At 40.2% G+C, this 21117-nt stretch overlaps 1 protein-coding gene across 1 annotated transcript in view; it reads right to left on the bottom strand.

The window, feature by feature from the left end:
* Positions 1-1073: 1073 nt before the first annotated feature.
* RAB18 (RAB18, member RAS oncogene family) overlaps positions 1074-21117 on the bottom strand; it is a 34938-nt gene continuing 14894 nt past the window's right edge. The window contains exons 3-7 of the mRNA XM_073334339.2: positions 8273-8334; positions 5772-5844; positions 4525-4643; positions 4382-4448; positions 1074-2389 (exon numbers count right to left, since the gene is read on the bottom strand). Of these exons, the coding sequence (XP_073190440.1) occupies positions 2214-2389; positions 4382-4448; positions 4525-4643; positions 5772-5844; positions 8273-8334 (497 nt within the window). The 3' untranslated portion in view covers positions 1074-2213. The remainder of the gene's footprint in view (positions 2390-4381; positions 4449-4524; positions 4644-5771; positions 5845-8272; positions 8335-21117) is intronic.

Raw genomic sequence — 21117 nt, 5'->3', positions numbered from 1 at the left:
TAAATGTGTGTGTTGGGGGTTAATTATTGCTGTTCAAAACTGCACTGAAACATTGAAACCCACTGAGAGGGTGGCTGAAGAAGTTAGGCCTGCCTAAGTTAGCAGGGGATGGTAAGGTATATATGCTTGCACACCAATTTAAAATCTTTCCTTTAATTTTTTTTTAAATGGGAAAATTAAAAATAATTTTAAAGGAGCTGGATCACTATAGCCCACTGGTCACAGCCTCCCAAAGACAGTCAGACCTGCAGGGTAACAGTTGATACACAGGGAACTGTAGTCCAGGGCTCAGCGAAGTGGCAGAATTCTATGCTGGAATGTAAAAAAGGTACAATGCCTGAAACCTGAGGGGATGCACACAGCCCAGACAGGACAGAGCAGCAGCTAGCCCTGAAACTGACAAGTAGCTAAAAGTTACACAATTAGTATTATTTATCAGAAAGTTGCATTTCAGCAGCTGAGATTTTAGGTTAATATTTTCATAAATGTGTACCTATCCTAATCAAGCATTCAAAGCATAGACCCAGGACAACCTCACCACTGATGAATAATTAAGATTAGGTTAGCAAACGTATGCTGTATCAAGACACAGGAAGACACATCTAAAGCTTTAATGCAACATGGAAGTGTATTAAATTATTGATTACATTTACATATTTAAATGATCCTACTTACAGTAATAGTACTCAAGATACAATATTTGGTAAAAACAGCTAGTCTATTTAAGTCTTCAAATTTTTGTAATGTTTTCTACCAAGTGTAAGAGTAGAAAGCAAGGTTTCCATAAATGAATGAGTATTTAAACAGAAACAACCCAACTGACTGCAAAATACAGACTTACTATAATGGAGTGCTGACATCTACACAAAATGCAGTATTAAAGATATTTTAATGTATATTTACAAGAAACTGCTTAGCAGTGTGTTCCAATAGGGAGATCAGTTACCTGATTAATTTTTAAGAAGGATGTGCCTAGGCTTGTTTTTGTTTTAATGCACCAGAAATAATCCCTCCACAAAAAGTGTACTAGAAAATATACAATTGTACAATAGGAAGAGGATAGAAAAATTGAATACTGTGGAAAAAATTTATTAGTCTATACAGGTAAGTCTTCTGAAACAGATAAACCATTGACTGTTTACAGTAAACCCAAGTGAAATACTCATTGCAGTAGTATTTTCCCCAGAGAGCCAAAAGCAGCATGACTTCCCCCATATTTAGTGTCTGACAGGAAATTGTTTCTGAACAAATAGCCACACACAGCAGTTGTGTGATATAGAACTTCATAGCTGTAAGTGAGCTACAGTTTGAGATACATGTACATTACCAAAGTTTAGGAAAAGAGCATCTGTACTTAAGTGTGGCAAGCTGATTCACAATGAAAGAAGAGACACCATTCAAATCCATGGCCAAAAAAATGAAGACTCTACAGCAGGACTATAGTGGGCAGCATCATAAAGACTACTGTGCAAGAATGCCATGAGTTTAGTATATAAATATGACAGGATTAAAACTCTAGTTAAGCAATCAAGTTATCAACTGAAGTGATGATTTTTAAAAAAATCATCTACTGTGTTTGCTCAACTTCTCAAAGGAAATTTTAGAAATCTCTTCAAAAAGTGTTCAGATTAACTATAAACTGGCAGAGACCATAGTTTAAATAGCTCTGCTTAATGAAAAAGAATTTTTAACAGACTTAGCGGTAAGAATTGTGTAATCATACTGTTTATGTTGTTATATCAACAAGGACAAGCATTTACCAGTACAAGATACCACATTTTAGCTTGCATCATTTTTAGGATGTGTGCATATAAAGCAATTCTAGAATTCCAACAATACTTAAACAAAAAAAACCATAAAAAATAATCCAGACAAAAAGCAGACAGAATGCAGAAATGTATATTTGTTAGACAGATTTTTTTTTTAAAGAATAGTTACATGATGAATGTATAAGGTCATAAAATTTGAGTGCATTCGTTCTTGCACACTATCTTATGCTACATATAAAAAACCTGAAGATTGCACGTTGGGCATGCTAACCATAACATTTTTCAACTGGGAAAGCTGCTGAGCATGTTTTCTTACAAATGTTCATCGCCATGATACAAAACAAATATGTGCAAACTGCAAGGTCCCTAAAAATAGCAGTTAATGAATTTACAGAAAGGTGACACTATCTGTTTAAATATGCAAGAGGATAAACTTCCCAGAGTTTATAACATAGAGCAGTATCCACCACAGGCTCTTCCTCCATAGCCTTCTTCCTGGTTTGATAACTTTACGCCTCGGTTTTGGCTCTCACTTTCCCACAGTCCAGGAGTCTGAATGATTTTTTCAACAAGTTCTTCAAAGGCACACTGTACACCATCACACGTTTTTGCACTTGCCTCTGGGGAAAGAGATTTAAGAAGTCAAGCAAGTGTTAATGTATCTTCCATCTTCTTACTTTAACTGGAGAGAACCAACAGGTGTTAGTCTCAACATGTATCCTACACTTTCGGTATAGAAGGGAAAGTAGCCACAGATGAACAGCAAGTCCTAGTATTTAAGGCAGTAGGCTGACCTGTACTCTCTACAGACAGATATGAGCTTTGACAAGCTATGTGAAATGTTATTCTAACAATTGGCATGTTCAATATTTTTTAACTTGAAAGTCTAGCAATGTTAAAGGGTCTATTATACTTTACAGCAAAGCCTTGTACTGACATAAGTCTTGTAATAAGCTAGTGGTACTGAGTTAGCCGGATATATGGTCCAGTCAGAGTAGCCAGATTCATTGAGGTTTCTACTAGACACCACCAAGTTTAATGCCACTTAGAGAGGTCTCTTAATATGGGAGAGTGGAATAGAGAATGTGATTAGGAACTTAAAACAGCCTTTATTTTGACCATAGCATTTAAATACTAAGGTGATGGATGCACTGGAAGTGCACAGATTGAAAAGAATGACTCCAGCTCCAGTCAGGCTGTTTCTAGGTGCTGATCAGGTGAGAGCTCAATCTATTTCCGTTTACTGACTGTGGCCAGTACCTTGGAGAAACTCCATACTGGACAGTTCTGGAGTAATGTGCCTATGTTAAGTTTCTTCCTAGCCTTACACGATACTGGTTGATTTATGCCTTGCATTAAGGGAGTTTCTACAGGAAATTAAATTAAATAAAATATATTGTTTCAGAGTGGATGTTCTCAACAACTTAAGATCTTGACTTCTAGGATATCCTGTAGCAACAGGTTCTGCAGGTTTATTATGTGTTGTATAACGTAGTATGTATTTTTACAGTTTTCAAATTTGTTACCTTTCAGTTTCATTAAGTGTTCCCTTGTTCTTGTATTACAAGGGCAGGTATACATAAAGCATCTGATTTGCCTTCTCTATGCCATTCATTTTTTCCCCTGGTGTCCCCTTTAGATAGTCCCCTGATTCTAATAGTTTGTGTCCCATCTCCTGTGCTTTGTTTCTGTAATATCTTTGAGTATGTGTGACCAGAGTTAAACACAGCAAGGAACCAGATGAAGGCATACCATTATTTATGACATGTCACTCCATCCCTGCGTAACATGATTTGATTTTTGGTCACATCTGCTACATAAAGCAGAGAATTTAACTGACCATGTTATGCCACAATGACATCCAGGTCCCCACCGACAGTGGTTATTTAATTTAGAACTCAGCAATGGGCAAGAGCACTGAAGAAGTTATTTCTTCCAACCTGAATTACTTTATATCTGTCAATACTAGCTTGTTTGCCCCTGTGCTGCCCATACACCTAGCTTTATCAGGTCCCCCTGAAGTGCAATGGTTTTCTCCAGTCCCAAAAGACTTAATTATCTGCAAGTTTGCCACCTCATTATTCTACCCCATCCCTCATTTACAGATCAATACATTTAGACACCAACCCTAATACAGATCCTTGGCATATATCTAATCTTTTTGATATGCTGAGGGTTGGCCATTTATTTAGTTCTCTCTCTCTAGTTCTGATTCTGCCATCAAGTCAATATGTTGCTTTGGGCACTTGTCAGAGGGTGAAATCCTGGTTCCACTGAAGTCAATGGCAATACTCCCATTGACTTCAATGAGGCCAGGATTTCATCTTTAGACTTTGTGTTTATTTTACTCATCTGCCATGAGTCTATAAATTTGGATAGAGTCATTTTAAGACCAGTCTAAATAAGATGGGAATACCTATTTTGAGGCTTAAATTAATTTTGTAAAGCACTTAAACACTGCAGCTGAAAGATACTATTAGATTACTTAGCTGATACAGTAAAATGGTCACCTTGGCAATTCTGTAAAAATGGAATCCAGCCACAGTGTTATTTGTTGCATAATGATATTTTAAAGTATCATGTAGGCTTTACATACATCTTCAAGAGCATACCTATGAACAACATGGAATGTTTTCTTGCAAATTTGAGACCTTCATTCCTGTCAACTGCACGGTTTTCCTGCAAGAACAAACAGTATATTATATGCTGTGACAGATGGAAAAATTACCTTCAGTAGTTATATAAATCTGCTTACCTTATCAATCTTGTTTCCAACTAACATTTTAACTATGTCATTCCTTGTGCAGTATGTCTCCAATTCATTTAGCCAATTGTCCAGTTTGACAAAGGTATCTCTTCTTGTGACATCATAAACTGAAAAATATTGCCAATGGTCACTAACCTGATTTAACATATTATTTTAAAGAAGTTTCCATATCATTTATTGCAACTATTAAGTGGTTGCAGACATTCAAAATCTGAATTACTTTTAAAAAGATATGCTGATTTGTAGACAGACCTAATTTCAAGTTATTGCATATACAGTAGGACACGAGTGAGGCTGAGAATCCTCTCAGAGCCAAGGTGATTGTTAGCCTTGCATACAAAGCACCAAAATTATTTTTGCCCCTGGATTTCCTATCTACCACTCAACTCCAGCAATAGTGAAACAGACATTGAGCTCCAAGTGCCTAGTAAGGAGGCTTCCAACACACAGTGAGGCAAATACCCAAAAGCAAAACAACAGTTACTTCTTGCATCTGCCCTCTGAAGTTAAGGTTTTTTTTGGCCCAGTTCTCCTTTCCTTCTATTTGAAGCATAGACTTCTCAATGTCATGCACAGTCTTTTCCAAATGACACTGGGGGTATGATAAAAAGGTCATTAATGTTGGGAGCACAATGGATGATATATTTTAGTAAAATAAAACATTAAGAATGGTCTATTTGGCACTGTTTATCCAGATTATGGGGGGAGCGTGTATTGTTGGTACCTTTTAGTATGTGCCAGCAGAGTTTGCATGGGAAAGTAAGAGCACAACATTTCAGTGTGCTCTACATTTCACATCCCTGTAGTCAGAACTGTGGCGCTGCGTATACAAGGAGCAATGGAAAGATGGGAGGCGCTTTCCTGACAGAAAGCGATGCTCAAGATGCTTAGATACTCCAGTAATTGGGAGTATGAGTGTATACAACTAGAGGCCAAGAATTTCAGTATTGAACAGCCAAATGTAGTTGGAGAAGAATTAGTTTGTCTTTAACTTTTTCGTAAAACTAGAAAAAAAATCTAAGGTTTTGAGGGAAGGATAGCTCTGTGTATTGAGCATTGGCCTGCTAAACCCAGAGTTGTGAGTTCAATCCTTGAGGGGGCCCTTTAGGGATCTGGGGCAAAAATTGGGGATTGGTCCTGCTTTGAGCAGCAGGTTGGACTAGATGACCTCCTGAGGTCCCTTCCAACACTGAGATTCTAGGAGTACAAAGTGGTACGCTGAGTAGCATACTTACCTAGGATAACACCCTGTGCTCCTCTATAGTAGCTGGGTGTTAATGTTCTGAACCGCTCCTGACCTGCGGTATCCTAAAAATATTCAGAACGTTTTCCATTACTGTACTTTCACAAAATAATCTACTCTACGTGCTACTGAAAGTACACCATCTGCAAGATCTAATTAACACAATTAAAAAGAAACTTCAGAACAATCATGGAATGTAACACCACCAAAGGAATCAAGATTAATTAACTTTAGATGCAATACAATTAAGATTAGATGCAGAGATGATTGACTTTTGCTTTAGGAAGTGGCTTTTAAAATCTTAGCATATAAGTAAAATAAGCCACTCTACAACGATATAGGGCACTCACATTTCCACTGAGGCTATTGCTGCTCTACAGCTAGCAGATAAAGTGAGACACCAGTACAACAGCTGCACTTGTTTCTAAATGAACATTTTAGGTCTTGTGATAAGACAAGATATATGGCTTTTCACTGCCCAGTATTTGATAATTAGCTTCAAACCACAGAAAACAAGTTTAACATGAATTACAGCAAACCCAGCTGCAGCAGAAGTACCAAAAAACTGACCATGTTTCTTCTTAAACTGAAGTAGCTTGTGAAATCAGATTTATATCTTAGGACTTTATGAACTTAAAGGATGAATGGGTCTGCAGAAACCATGTATTAAAATGCTGATTACATATGCTTTGTTGTAGATCCTTGAAACTACAGTGAACTATAAGCACCACAGATCATGAGAATATATATGCATCAGAGACAGAGAAGCTCATTCACTCAAACTCTGTCTCAGTTTAGAAGCATATTGCTTACAAACAAATAAAAAGTAAATGACACCCAATCTAACTCCAAAAGAGCAGTCATTCCAATAACTAAGATATCAGCAACGTTTTTCATTCAGGTTCAAAATTCACTCCACCACCACAGATCCTGAATATTCAGGCTCTATGTGAGTGGAGTGCAGAACACTTTGGTGAAGAGAAGTCTACCCCCACCCCCATACTCTCCCTCTCAAACTAGAGCCAGAGTTTTTGAGATACAGGGCATAAGAGGAAAGAGAAGTTATCTTTCCCTTTGAGTAGGGTTCTCTCCACGAAAAGAGGACAGAATGATTCACCCTGTCTCTTCAGGAAAGAGTATGCAGGTGTCCTATCTGGCTCATTTTCTTCCTCTCAGGAAAGAGCTCTGCAGTAGAACAGAGCAGCAGAAAAGAAATGTTCCATTGGCTCCTGTTCCTTCTTATATGGCTGTGTCCATTTTCTCAGTCATCATATCCTCTCTGCTTTGCTTGATTGAGGATGCGTTTGGAGATCTGACTGTCATTGCCTACCTCAGAGCCTACAATTTGGTACTTGAGGTATGAAGCACTCTTGATATCAAAGCAAGGGAAGTATCCCTGATCTGTATTTTTCTCCCTCCTGCACTCTGCTTCTTTCCTCAGGCAGACCAGGCATCAGCAGAATTGCTCCACTCTTCTCAGCAGTGAGAGAGTTTCAAGCAGCCAGCCAATACAGAGCAACTGACACGGCCCTGGAATTCCAGTGGGTTGTTCCATACCAGAGGTGGATTCTGTGACTATAGAACATGAGCCTTGCTTACAGATTAAAAAGCAAATATATCATCAAGAGTTATTGGGAAAAACTTTTCCCTCCCTTACTTTCCATAGTTCAAGGTTTGAGATTTCCCATCAACAGTCAAAGTCATCACAAGTACTGTACTTAAAACTGAGTTATGCAGGATACAGAGCTTCTTGGTCCATTTTAGCTGCTATGCTAATAGAGGCAATCCTGAACTCAAACCTTAGCAGGCAAACACCTTTTGGTTCACCTGGGTGTTTCCATTTTCTTGTCACTTTAAAGTTACATTAAAGTTACTAATGTAAATTAAACATGCACAATTGTGGCAATTCTCAAGCTCTGTAATTTATGCAGTATTAGTATTACGTACAGAAAATGTAAAATCTTAGTTCAGAAGAGGTTTTCTTTAGAAATGTGAATATTCAGCGTGAGAAGCTTTATACGTAATTTAACATGCTTAGTTATCAGGCTTAAACTGTATAGTCTGATATATCATTAAACTCAAGTAGAATGTTATAAGAGGCACAGGTAATATTTATCTGTAGTCAAATTAAGGACTTTTCCTTCTAATGTAACTCCATATTCTCCAGTATACTTGTTGGAGTCTAAATTTTGTTTGATAACAGTAAAGTCTCTTCCCATAAAAGAATTCTACAGAAGAGTCCCATCCTCTACTTTCAGATACCAGAGCTGATACGATAGCTATGTTACCTATCCTGAAAATGGAAAAATCCCATCAGTAACATTTTCATGAATGACCCAGTACAAAAAAAAACAAAAAAACCCACCCCACTACTAACAAAGCCTATTAACATGGCAAATCCCTTCAACTGCATATTTCCATAAAAACCATCACCACTAGTACAAAGCGATAAACTATGTAAAGCTCTGGTGTTTTACTATGTTCAGAACTTACCCATATTGCCAGTTTAGCTTTATTCCCATCAACTGAAATTGTTTTCACCTTGAAGTCAACACCTGGAAGAATAAAAGGTTTTAAATTTTCCTTCAAACATGTGCTATGATTAATTTTGTCAGATGAAAGACAGTGAAAGATCCAAGTAAGTCAGAACTGAAGTTGTGCTTTGACAGTAGCAGGAGGAACGGATTAATCAGTTACTATTTGCACCCCAAATCCCTTACCTCTCCTACTTTCCCTCTATGGTCCTACACCAGGCTTTGAAGTTAGAGCTTAGAAGAGTCTTCAGGTAACCTTGGGCCATAGGCCAATAGGCATATCACGGAAGTGAAGCAGGTACTAATATTTCCTTCATGAAGTGTAGTATTCTCAAGTATGCTGTTAAAGTTAATTGTTTAAATGAACTCCAAATTCCCTCCTCCATATAGCTTGCTCCAGTCTAGATTCTGATTTCTACCCTTTCATTCCACCGTTACCCAGTGTGCTATACCAGAAGCTATGGCCTTGATGCAATTCTATAGCACATGTTATGCAGGAGATCAGACTAGGAGGTCATAATGGTCCCCCTTCTGGTCTTAAGATCTAGGACACCAATCTAACAGTTAAAGACCATTCAGATGAAGATGCTATAATGCCTCTTAGAAAAGTCCTGGCAGACAGTACTGGTCAATTGCTTCTCTGTCCCAGGGAAGCTCAAGAATATCACCTGGGTCTATTCTATTACTTCTTGCTTAGAAAGCCACTGGGAGGATTAAACAGGAAAGATGGTTTGTGGCATACTCATTGCTGATGACACTCAACAGTCTTCCACACATTTGACCCAGCTATTGCAGTGGAACTAATGGCTTACTGTTTGCATGAGGGCAAGCTGCCCAAAGCTCAGTCCAGATAAAATGGAAATAATATTACCAGGTTGTGAGGGAAGAGTATGTATGTCACCTTCAACGAAAGTTTGAGTACTATTAGGTTCTGGGTTGCTCCTGAATGCCTAGGCATTGGCTTGGTCAAGACTTCCTCTCCACCCCTGGCTAGGAGAGTGGATCAGTTCCTAGTTGATGAAGACCTGGGCTCAATTACCCATGATCTGTCACCTACAGACTAGATTAGACTGTTCTACATGGGATTACAACCATACCTTTTAGAAACTTTAGTGTGGAATGTATTTTATGAAGCAGTGCTTCACATTGGAAATGCTAATGTAATATGCTTCCTAAGTCACATACACTGTTAATAAGTTTGAATGGAGTTCAAGGTATTTTCAGTATATCAAGTCACAAATGAGAGCCTGGTTACCTGGCACACTGCTTTCATGTGGGGATGCTGCTGTTACAATCGATGGAGTCACTACAGCTGGAGTCTAACTCAATTTTCTTATGGGTCCTCTACTTTGGAACTCTCTCCTTGCTTTAGTGCTCCATAGCTTGGATTCATTAATTTTCTAGGCACACTGCAGCGTGAAGCACCTAGATTATGGCTATAACATTTATCTCGATCATGATTTTAGAATGCACTGAACATTACAGAGGCTTTGTTTGTTTGTTTTTTGTTTTACTCTGGCATTAAAACTACTTTTATAACAAAAAAAAGTACACAAAGGTCTAGTTTAAGTGTTTTTTAAATGAAGATTCTTAATCCATAATTGACAATTTATAACAGTACCACATGTTTTATTAAGATTGGTTTAGCACATAATTACTGTTGAATGAACAGGCTGCAGAGCCAGAAATTCTAATCACTATATCTCCAACTACAAGTCAGTGGCAAATGTGCTGTAAGTAGGTAAAACAGGAACTTGCCATGCTTACAATTTGATTTAGATTAAGCCTAAATAACCTGTTGCCTTGTCAATTTTCAGCATTCAACATAAAAAGAGTTGGCTCTTAAAACTAATAGCATACTATGCCAAGCTGCATCAAAGAGCACCTCTGCTAAGAGGAGCCATGACAGCCTTAACAAACAGCTAAGTCGTATAGGTTTTTAAACAGATATTTGGAGAGCCTAATATACTTTAAGCTACAATTATGTTTTTTTACTACCCTGTTTTTACATGATCATGACCATCTAAACAAAAAACAAAAAAAATAAGCCACTTTAGCTGAAATTTCTTTCATTCTCAGTCCAATTATAAGTTTCAGGAAGTGAGTGTAGCTTGTCTATACCGCTACAAAAAGTTTAAGTGAACTCTGACGTAATGGCACCTTGCTCACATTCCACAAACAGGCCCAAGAGTTTGTTTTTGAATATAGTTATGCAACTTCAACTGGAGATGCACACACACATCTTTGACATTATTTATCCCCATTATCATAGAATCATAGAATATCAGGGTTGGAAGGGACCCCAGAAGGTCATCTAGTCCAACCCCCTGCTCGAAGCAGGACCAATTCCCAGTTAAATCATCCCAGCCAGGGCTTTGTCAAGCCTGACCTTAAAAACCTCTAAGGAAGGAGATTCTACCACCTCCCTAGGTAACGCATTCCAGTGTTTCGCCACCCTCATAGTGAAAAAGTTTTTCCTAATATCCAATCTAAACCTCCCCCACTGCAGCTTGAGACCATTACTCCTCGTTCTGTCATCTGCTACCACTGAGAACAGTCTAGAGCCATCCTCTTTGGAACCCCCTTTCAGGTAGTTGAAAGTAGCTATCAAATCCCCCCTCATTCTTCTCTTCTGCAGACTAAACAATCCCAGCTCCCTCAGCCTCTCCTCATAAGTCATGTGTTCTAGACCCCTAATCATTTTTGTTGCCCTTCGCTGGACTCTCTCCAATTTATCCACATCCTTCTTGTAGTGTGGGGCCCAAAACTGGACACAGTACTTCAGATGAGGCCTCACCAATGTCGAATAGAGGGGAACGATCACGTCCCTTGATCTGCTCGCTATGCCCCTACTTATACATCCCAAAATGCCATTGGCCTTCTTGGCAACAAGGGCACACTGCTGACTCATATCCAGCTTCTCATCCACTGTCACCCCTAGGTCCTTTTCTGCAGAACTGCTGCCTAGCCATTCGGCCCCTAGTCTGTAGCAGTGCATTGGATTCTTCCGTCCAAAGTGCAGGACCCTGCACTTATCCTTATTGAACCTCACCAGATTTCTTTTGGCCCAATCCTCCAATTTGTCTAGGTCCTTCTGTATCCTATCCCTCCCCTCCAGCGTATCTACCACTCCTCCCAGTTTAGTATCATCCGCAAATTTGCTGAGAGTGCAATCTACACCATCCTCCAGATCATTTATGAAGATATTGAACAAAACCGGCCCCAGGACCGACCCCTGGGGCACTCCACTTGACACCGGCTGCCAACTAGACATGGAGCCATTGATCACTACCCGTTGAGCCCTACAATCTAGCCAGCTTTCTACCCACCTTATAGTGCATTCATCCAGCCCATACTTCCTTAACTTGCTGACAAGAATACTGTGGGAGACCGTATCAAAAGCTTTGCTAAAGTCAAGAAACAATACATCCACTGCTTTCCCTTCATCCACAGAACCAGTAATCTCATCATAAAAGGTGATTAGATTAGTCAGGCATGACCTTCCCTTGGTGAATCCATGCTGGCTGTTCCTGATCACTTTCCTCTCATGTAAGAGCTTCAGGATTGATTCCTTGAGGACCTGCTCCATGATTTTTCCAGGGACTGAGGTGAGGCTGACTGGCCTGTAGTTCCCAGGATCCTCCTTCTTCCCTTTTTTAAAGATTGGCACTCAGTTACTCTAAACTGAATCCAAAATGCTCCTTCTGAGCAATACAAGCCAATCAAGATTAACAAAAATCTTAATTTTGAATTTGATGGAGGTATTTAAAAATGTAAACTTAGTGTTATATTTATTATTATTATTATACAGGTTTCAGAGTGGTAGCCGTGTTAGTCTGTGACAGCAAAAACAAGGAGTCCTTGTGGCACCTTAGAGACTAACACATTTATTTGGACATAAGCTTTTGTGGGCTAAAATAAATTTGTTAGTCTAAGGTACCACAAGGACTCCTCATTTTTTTTTTATTATTATACTGTTTTCCTTTAATACAGTGGTGGCCAACCTGAGCCTGAGAAGGAGCCAGAATTTACCAGTGTACATTGCCAAAGAGCCACAGTAATGTGTCAGCAGCCCCCCCAGTAGCTCCCCACACTTGCTCCCAGCGTCTCCCTTCCACCAGCATCCTGCCAATCAGCGCCTCCCCATCCCTCCCCATCCGCTGTTTTGTGGTGTGCCAGAGGCTCTGGGGTAGGGAGGTGGAAGGAGTGAGGGCATGGCCTCAGGGGAGGGGGCGGGAAGGGGTGGAGTCAGGGCAGGGCCTGTGGCAGAGCCAGGGATTGAGCCGTGAGCACCCCCCAGCACACTGGAAAGTTGGCGCCTGTAGCTCCAGCCCTGGAGTCGGTGCCTATACAAGGAGCCGCATATGAACTTCTGAAGAGCCGCATGTGGCTCTGGAGCCACAGGTTGGCCACCCCTGCTTAAATAAATTGCATAAGAAAAAGTATTTTTAAATAAAGCATACTGCTTAGCATTACACCAAATTGTATACTTTAACCCTTTTAGGTGATAAAGGGAAGGAGAGCATAGTTACAGTATAGCAGAAGAAATAAATACTAAATTGACCTATGTTTCTAACAAACTGAAGGGCTCTTGATGCAACAAGACTATCACCTTAACTTGTACAAAAGAAACCCGTTATCATAACGCTAAACATAGCTATGATCTCTGTAAATGTATCACTGACACACATTAATATTTGAGCTGTTGCTACTTTAGTCTTCATTAATTTGATTATAAGAAGCCTAATACAAAAAAAGTGAAATTGCTGAAAAGCACATTTGTAACATAGCTAGATTCCACAGACAGACTGATGCAAAAAGGGTCAACAATTTAAAAAAGTCTACTGGTACAAACACAGCAAACGCGCAATCCACCAGCATAGATTCAGAACACATAAAAGATATTTGTATTTATACTGTATCTAGTTCCTTTCATCCAGAAAGATCTCAAGAACTTTGAAATGAATGCAAATATTACTTCATCCACTACTGAAGTAAATTGTCTTAGAGTGCATGTGAGACACCATGCTACACAGCAGGTGCGGGGGGATGGTAGGATGAGGAAGTGAGCAAAAGGTTTATCCAGCTGGAAATATTGGGGATTATTAAGTTATTTAGAATGTAACGTGCCCTCTGGTTGGACTTTGGCCAGGTAAATCTACTCTTATAAAAGATAGGTTTCAGAGTAGCAGCCGTGTTAGTCTGTATCCGCAAAAAGAAAAGGAGTACTTGTGGCACCTTAGAGACTAAAATTTATTTGAGCATAAGCTTTCGAAAGCTTATGCTAAAATAAATTTGTTAGTCTCTAAGGTGCCACAAGTATTCCTTTTCTTCTTATAAAAGAGTATCTTTGGATAGTTAATGAATCTGTTCGGGCTTTCATTTCACAGTGCCACCAGAAGACTATGTACAAATACATGGCTACATAGGGTGAAATCCTGGCCCAGTGAAGTCAGTGGAAAGACTCCCATTTACTTTAATGGAGCCATGATTTCATCCACAGTAATTACATATGCAGCACATTAGTAACTCTGGACTTTCTACTCCCAGCCTTCAGCCATTTGAGCTGACGGAAAGTTGACAGTAATCATCGTAAGTGATGAAACAAAGCAGTCTGACACTTAATCCAGTAGAAGGCAGTGCTACTCACAAGCTAGTACAGTGGTTCTCAAATTTTTGTACTGGTGAACCCTTTCACATATCAAGCCTATGAGTCGGACCCCCCCCCTTACAATTTAAAAACACCTTTTAGTATATTTAACACCATTATAATGCTGGAGGCAAAGCAGGACTTGGGGGTGGAGGCTAACAGCTCCTGACCCACCATGTAATAACCTCACAACCCCAAGGGGCCCTGAACCCCAGTTTGAGAACCCTGAGCTAGTACATGACAATGGCATGCCTCAGCTTCATAACACTATACAACACCATGCTGGAGTACTGGTCCATAGAGCCCTGCGAGGATACAAAATTGGTATCCGCATGTGATCTGCAAAAAGTGATCCATGGACATCTGCAGATTTGCAGAGCTTTAGATATAAAATATGGATCTGCATCCATCCACAATCCACAAAAATGGTCCATGGATGTGGATATCTGTGAATATAAATTCGGTATTTGGATGTTTTCTGGATCAGTAGAGCCCTGCAGATCCGCAGAGCTATTCTCTGACCAACCAAGCTGACAGTGTCACAAGCTAGGACCCCCAAAAGGCAATAGCCACTGAAGACCTCATGCCACAGTTCAGCCTAGAATTTCAGAGGCCTTCTCTGAGTTAAGCATGATCATTGGTATGCATACAAATATGCAGACAATAGCAGTTATGCCTTAGCAGAGGCTAAGAGAAAAGAAAGCTAACTATTTCACAATGTAATCCCTCTCCAAAGTGGACAGGGCACTGCACTTTGTATGTATTTCACAAGTGGAGTTCATTCCCAGGAGGAAGGTCTTAACATTTTTAAACCCCCATTCCAAAAAAGGAACACAGTTCTAACAGCACAATAAAATAGCTCAGCTCCTACATTTCTGTTAGCTCAGCACAGCCCCCACCCCATCCCAAAACAATGGAACAAGAGCATAAAAGGAGATACTTTTACAATAACGTTAGCCACGTAAGTCAACCCTTTGGAACCTCAGTTCTCCCTCCTCCATCCATTAAGAGAGTCTTGTATCCATTACTGGAAAAGTGGTTTCAGGATTTTTTTAAACTAAGCACACTGAAGCTTTAGTCTGTGTCTATGTATGCATATACTAGAATTTGCTTTTCCCCCTCCCCTTTAGAGCATTTCAGAACACTGGCCATGCATAGTTCAAGCCACCTTTTTTTGAGAGCTATTACACCCAGCAAATAAATTAAGTGCCAAAAGTCAGCATTGTAGCAATGCTCGGTTGAGAAGTCACCTTTTGAGTTAGGAGTTTGATAATTTAAGATTTCAGCTTATGCCAATTAATTACATATAAGCATTTCTAATGTATTCCTGTCCTTTGTAAGGCTATATTTGTTGCTATGTAGTCTACAATGTAAGTTAGCGCTACTATGCTTGACATTAATGTTGCCACTTTCTTTAAGTTCCTTATTTTCTGAACTGATTGCTCCATATTTCTCAAATCTTTCATTGATACTAGGTTTTGCATTGTTACATGGTACGTGCACCAACTTCAGAAAGTGAACAGTCTACAAAGACGCACGTTAGAACCAGAAGTCAGTCCAATTGTGCATATTAAGTGATAGCAAAATTTCAAACATGAAATTTGGTCCTATTGGCTCCCAAAGACCTGTTACTAGACTAAATCATTCCTTCTCTGGGGGCACTTGCAGGCTTTTAATAAGAACAGAAAATGTGGGCATAAAGACAAGATCTGGAATTCCTCATGGGCAGAGTCACAACTACAATGGAATGGTTAACCCAGGACCATCAACAAAGAGGTTAAAAATATGATTAATGCCAGTCAGCAAGATTTAATGGAAGGTATTAATCTCTCACCAAGTCAATTCCCCACTATTACAAGGGCTTCAGGCACTGGTGACACCTCAGGCCATCCTGTTTTCTGTCTGTGACACATAACAGTTTAAAGAAAAGGAGTACTTGTGGCACCTTAGAGGCTAACAAATTTGAGCATAAACTTTCATGAGCTACAGCTCACTTCATCAGATGCATGCAGTGGAAAATACAGTGGGGAGATTTTATATACACAGAGAACATGAAACAATGGGTGTTACCATACACACTAATAACGAGAGTGATCAGGTAAGGTGAGCAGGAGAGATTGTGCCAAACACTCAAAGAAACTGTGGAACCACCTGATCAACATCCTATACAGCAAACAGGGAAAGATTAAGCATGAGCACTCAAAACTGGATACCGTCATAAAAAAACCAACCCTCCACACAAACTTCCTCATGGCTGGACTTTACAAAAACTAGACAAGCCATTTACAACACACACTTTGCTTCTCTACAAAAGAAAAAGGACACTAAACTACTACATGCCACAAGGGGCCAGAACAGTCGTTCCCTTAACCCACCCAGCACTACCGTTAATCTATCCAGCTATACTCTTTGCCCAGCAGAAGAATCGGTCCTATCTCGGGGCCCCACTTTCTGCCCCTCCACCCCCACAAACATGATACAGTTCTGTGTTGACCTAGAATCCTATTTTCGACATCTCCAACTCAATGAATATTTCCAACACACCTCTGAACAGCAAACTAACTCACAGAGACCTTCCTATCAACACTACAAAAAGAAGGATTCTGGGCGGACTCCTCCTGAAGGTCGAAACAGACTGGACTTCTACACAGAGTGCTTCTGCCGACATGCACGAGCTGAAATTGTGGAAAAGCGGCATCACTTGCCCCACAACACAATGCCATCCACAGCCTCAGAAACAACTCTGACATCATAATCAAAAAGACTGACAAAGGAGGTGCTGTCGTTATCATGAATAGGTCGGAATATGAACAAGAGGCTGCTAGGGAGCTCTCCAACACCACTTTCTACAAGCCATTACCCTCTGATCCCACTGAGGGTTACCAAAATAAACTACACCATCTGCTCAAGAAACTCCCTGAAAAAGCACAACAAATCCGCACAGACACACCCCTAGAACCCTGACGTGGGGTATTCTATCTGCTACCCAAGATCCATAAACCTGGAAATCCTGGATGCCCCATCATCTCAGGCACCCTGACAGCAGGATTGTCTGGCTATGTAGACTCCCTCCTCAGGCCCTACACTACCAGCACTCCTAGCTATCTTCGAGACACCACCGACTTCCTGAGGAAACTACAATCCATCAGTGCTCTTCCTGAAAACACCATCCTATCGACTATGGATGTAGAAGCCCTCTACACCAACATTCCATGCAAAAATGGACTACAACCCGTCAGGAACAGTATCTCCAATAATGTCACGGCAAACCTGGTGGCTGAACTTTGTGGCTTTGTCCTCATCCATAACTATTTCACATTTGGGGACAATGTATACCTTCAAATCAACGGCCCTCCTATGGGTACCCACATAGCCCACAGTATGCCAACATTTTTATGGCTGACTTAGAACGCTTCCTCAACTCTCATCCCCTAATGCCCCTACTCTACTTGCGCTACATTGACATCTTCATCATTTGGACCCACGGAAAAGAAGCCCTTGAGGAATTCCACCACGATTTCAACAATTTCCATCCCACCATCAACCTCAGCCTGGACCAGTCCACACAAGAGATCCACTTCCTTATACTCCAGTGCTAATAAGCGATGGTCACATAACCACCACCCTATACCGGAAACCTACTGACCGCTATACTTACCTACATGCCTCCAGCTTTCATCCACACCACACCACACGATTCATTGTCTACAGCCAAGCTCTGCAATATAACCACATTTGCTCCAACCCCTCAGACAGAGGCAAAACACCTACAAGATCTCTATCAAGCATCCTTACAACTACAATACCCACCTGCTGAAGTGAAGAAACAGATGGACAGAACCAGAAGAGTACCCAGAAGTTACCTACTACAGGACAGGCCCAACAAAGAAAATAACAGAACACCACTAGCCATCACCTTCAGCCCCCAACTAAAACCTCTCCAACGCATCAAGGATCTACAACCTATCCTGAAGAACGACCCATCACTCTCACAGATCTTGGGAGACAGGCCAGTCCTTGCCTACAGACAGCCCCCCAACCTGAAGCAAATACTCACCAGCAACCACACACCAGAACCACTAACCCAGGAACCTATCCTTGCAACAAAGCCCATTGCCAACTGTGTCCACATATCTATTCAGGGGACACCATCATAGGGCCTAATCACATCAGCCACGCTATCAGAAGCTCGTTCACCTGCACATCTACCAATGTGATATATGCCATCATGTGCCAGCAATGCCCCTCTGCCATGTACATTGGCCAAACCAGACAGACAGTCTCTACGTAAAAGAATAAATGGACACAAATCAGACATCAGGAATTATAACATTCAAAAATTAGTCGGAGAACACTTCAATCTCTCTGGTCACTCGATTACAGCCCTAAAAGTGGCAATTCTTCAACAAAAAAACTTCAAAGACAGACTCCAATGAGAGACTGCTGAATTGGAATTAATTTGCAAACCAGACACCATTACATTAGGATTGAATAAAGACTGGGAGTGGATGTGCCATTACACAAAGTAAAAGTATTTCCCCATGCTTATGCCCGCCCCCCCCCCCCCACACACACAATGTTCCTCAGACGTTCTTGTCAACTGCTGGAAATGGCCCACCTTGATTATCACTACAAAAGGTGTTGTTTTTTTCCTCTCCTGCTGGTAATAGTTCACCTTACCCGATCACTCTCGTTAGAGTGTATATGGTAACACCTATTGTTTCATGTTCTCTGTGTATATAAAATCTCCCCACTGTATTTTCCACTGCATGCATCCGATGAAGTGAGCTGTAGCTCACAAAAGCTTATGCTCAAATAAATTCGTTAGTCTCTAAGGTGCCACAAGTACTCCTTTTCTTTTTGCGGATACAGACTAACACGACTGCTACTCTGATGACAGTTTAGTCTCCTGAGGACTGAAATGCTTTAGTTTAACAGACTTTTTGCAGAATTTAATACTGAAGACTTCATTATTAAGTCTTGTAAAAGAAAGAGCTGGATGTTTGGGTGCCCAAGAATGTATGTGAAGCAGCTAAAACACACATTTGATAGCTGTGTCTGCTTAGGAAATCAGCAGTGAAATGGCGATATAGATCTCCATATTAACTATTTAGATTTTATTAGATTTTAGAGTCAACACTTCATTGAGATGAACGGTGAAAGCTCTCACAAATTTTTTTGAGTCTGTTTTACATAGTATTTCTTTGATTTATGCTAGGCACCTGTTGGGAAGGTTCTCTTGCAAAACAGTTTAGAACATCAGTGTTATTAAAGTCAAGCTTTGTTCCAGAGTAAAGGGTGGATACTGTGGCTCCTTATACAACTGTGGAGTTACAGTGTCCACGGGGCTAGCAACAGAATGTAGTAGTAAAACTGTAACTAGTAATCTACATCAACTAATGATATGGTTAATGAAGTTAAACAATACGCTTCAAGTTAAACTTTGTTAACTTTAGGTTGATACAGAATCAATTTTTGATTCCTTTACTGAAAAGTTTTAATATTTGGGAGTTTATGAAATAGTTGACAACTATCAGCTTCATATGGATTTGGCCCCTTGAGAAGAGACATTTTCAAAACTCAGACAAGTTGACCTGCATCATGAGTTTTATCCTCAATGCATGTTCCATTAATGGCTTCCTTCAGGGCCTGCATTGTTTAGGGAAAAAGCAGCAGGAGCTCAAATACCTCCTTTTTTCTTGCTAGGATGAGCTCAAGCAGTTCTTTAATTGATGTGGAAATATATTTATACTCACTACCCACATGAAAGCAAGTGAGCTGACAAAGTACTGACATTTTTGTCATCACACTGATGATTGTCCATAATACTGTACTGCTGGTCAGATATGTCAAGTCAGATGGTAGGAAAACTTTTTAAAAAATTAAGTTTCCTTTGGGCTGGTCTATACTACAGGGCGGGAGGTGGGAGGAGAGGAATTGATCTAAGTTACGCAATTTCAGCTACGTGAATAATATAGCTGAAGTCAACGTACTTAGATCTACTTACCGCCGTGTCTTCACTGTGGTGTGTCGACGGGAGACGCTCTCCCGTCAATTCCCCTTGCACTCTCGTTGAGGTGGAGTACCGGAGTAGCCACCAGAGCGATTGGCAGTCGATTTATCGCATCTATACTAGACACAATAAATTGACCCCTGCTGGATCGATTGCTGCCTGTCGATCCGGCCGGTAGCCCTGAGTAAAAAGAAACTCAACAGCTGTTCCTAGCTCAAAAGAGTAATCTGTGTGTTCCCATATTTGAGTGGCATCTAGCATGAGGGCCCCTGCTCTTATCAGGGTCTCTGTATGCTAATCTAACATTAATATTCCACTTTAACAGACTTAAGATTGAAAGGCATTCAGAAGTTAGGAAGTGACAAGTAAGGTTGTCCACAGAACCTTAATTCTGCCTCCTTATGTATATATTTTTGCTACAATCTATATGTAATTGGCTTGCAACCTTAATCTAACAATACAGTTTATGCTAGAGATGGCAGCTAGTGCCAGGGGTTATCACTGAAAAGAAAGGTATGGCTTTTTCTCACTCCACAAGCCATTAACAGAAGGTAGATTCAAGGGAGGGTATCAAGCAATGCCTTGTCAACAAGTCTCAATTGCCCAAATTAGTAGTTGGGACATCCAAAAGAAACGAAGTGTTAGTATTTCTGCAATAGGAGTTGGAATTAAAACATGGCTATCCCTAAACAATAATTCAGTTAAATAGTTTCCTATCCACCTCGCCAATATTTAATTTAGCTAGTCAAATACATTAGACAACTAAACAGTTATTTTTGGCTTTACATTAGTGTTTCTCTCTCAGTAGCCACCTTGACTGATCAAGAGTTTAAGGAAAATTACTTGCTGTCTTCAAGGTCTTTAGTTAGAACCTCCATTGCAGTAAGTCTAATGTTAGAATTCTAATACCTTGTACAGGAAACAGAGTAGCAGCCGTGTTAGTCTGTATCAGCAGAAAGAACAAGAGTACTTGTGGCACCTTAGACACTAACGAATTTATTTGAGCATAAGCTTTCATGGGCTACAGCCCACTTCATCGGATGCTGATAATACCTTCTCTTAATTAAACAGCCTCTTACAGTTGGTATGGGTGCTTCCACCTTTTCATGTTCTCTGTATGAAAATATCTTCTTACTATATG

The sequence above is a fragment of the Lepidochelys kempii genome, chromosome 2, assembly GCF_965140285.1.
Source record: "Lepidochelys kempii isolate rLepKem1 chromosome 2, rLepKem1.hap1, whole genome shotgun sequence".
Taxonomy (NCBI): Eukaryota; Metazoa; Chordata; order Testudines; family Cheloniidae; genus Lepidochelys; species Lepidochelys kempii.
The sequence above is the reverse complement of the archived record's forward strand: the minus strand, read 5'-3'. Positions and strand labels throughout refer to the sequence as shown.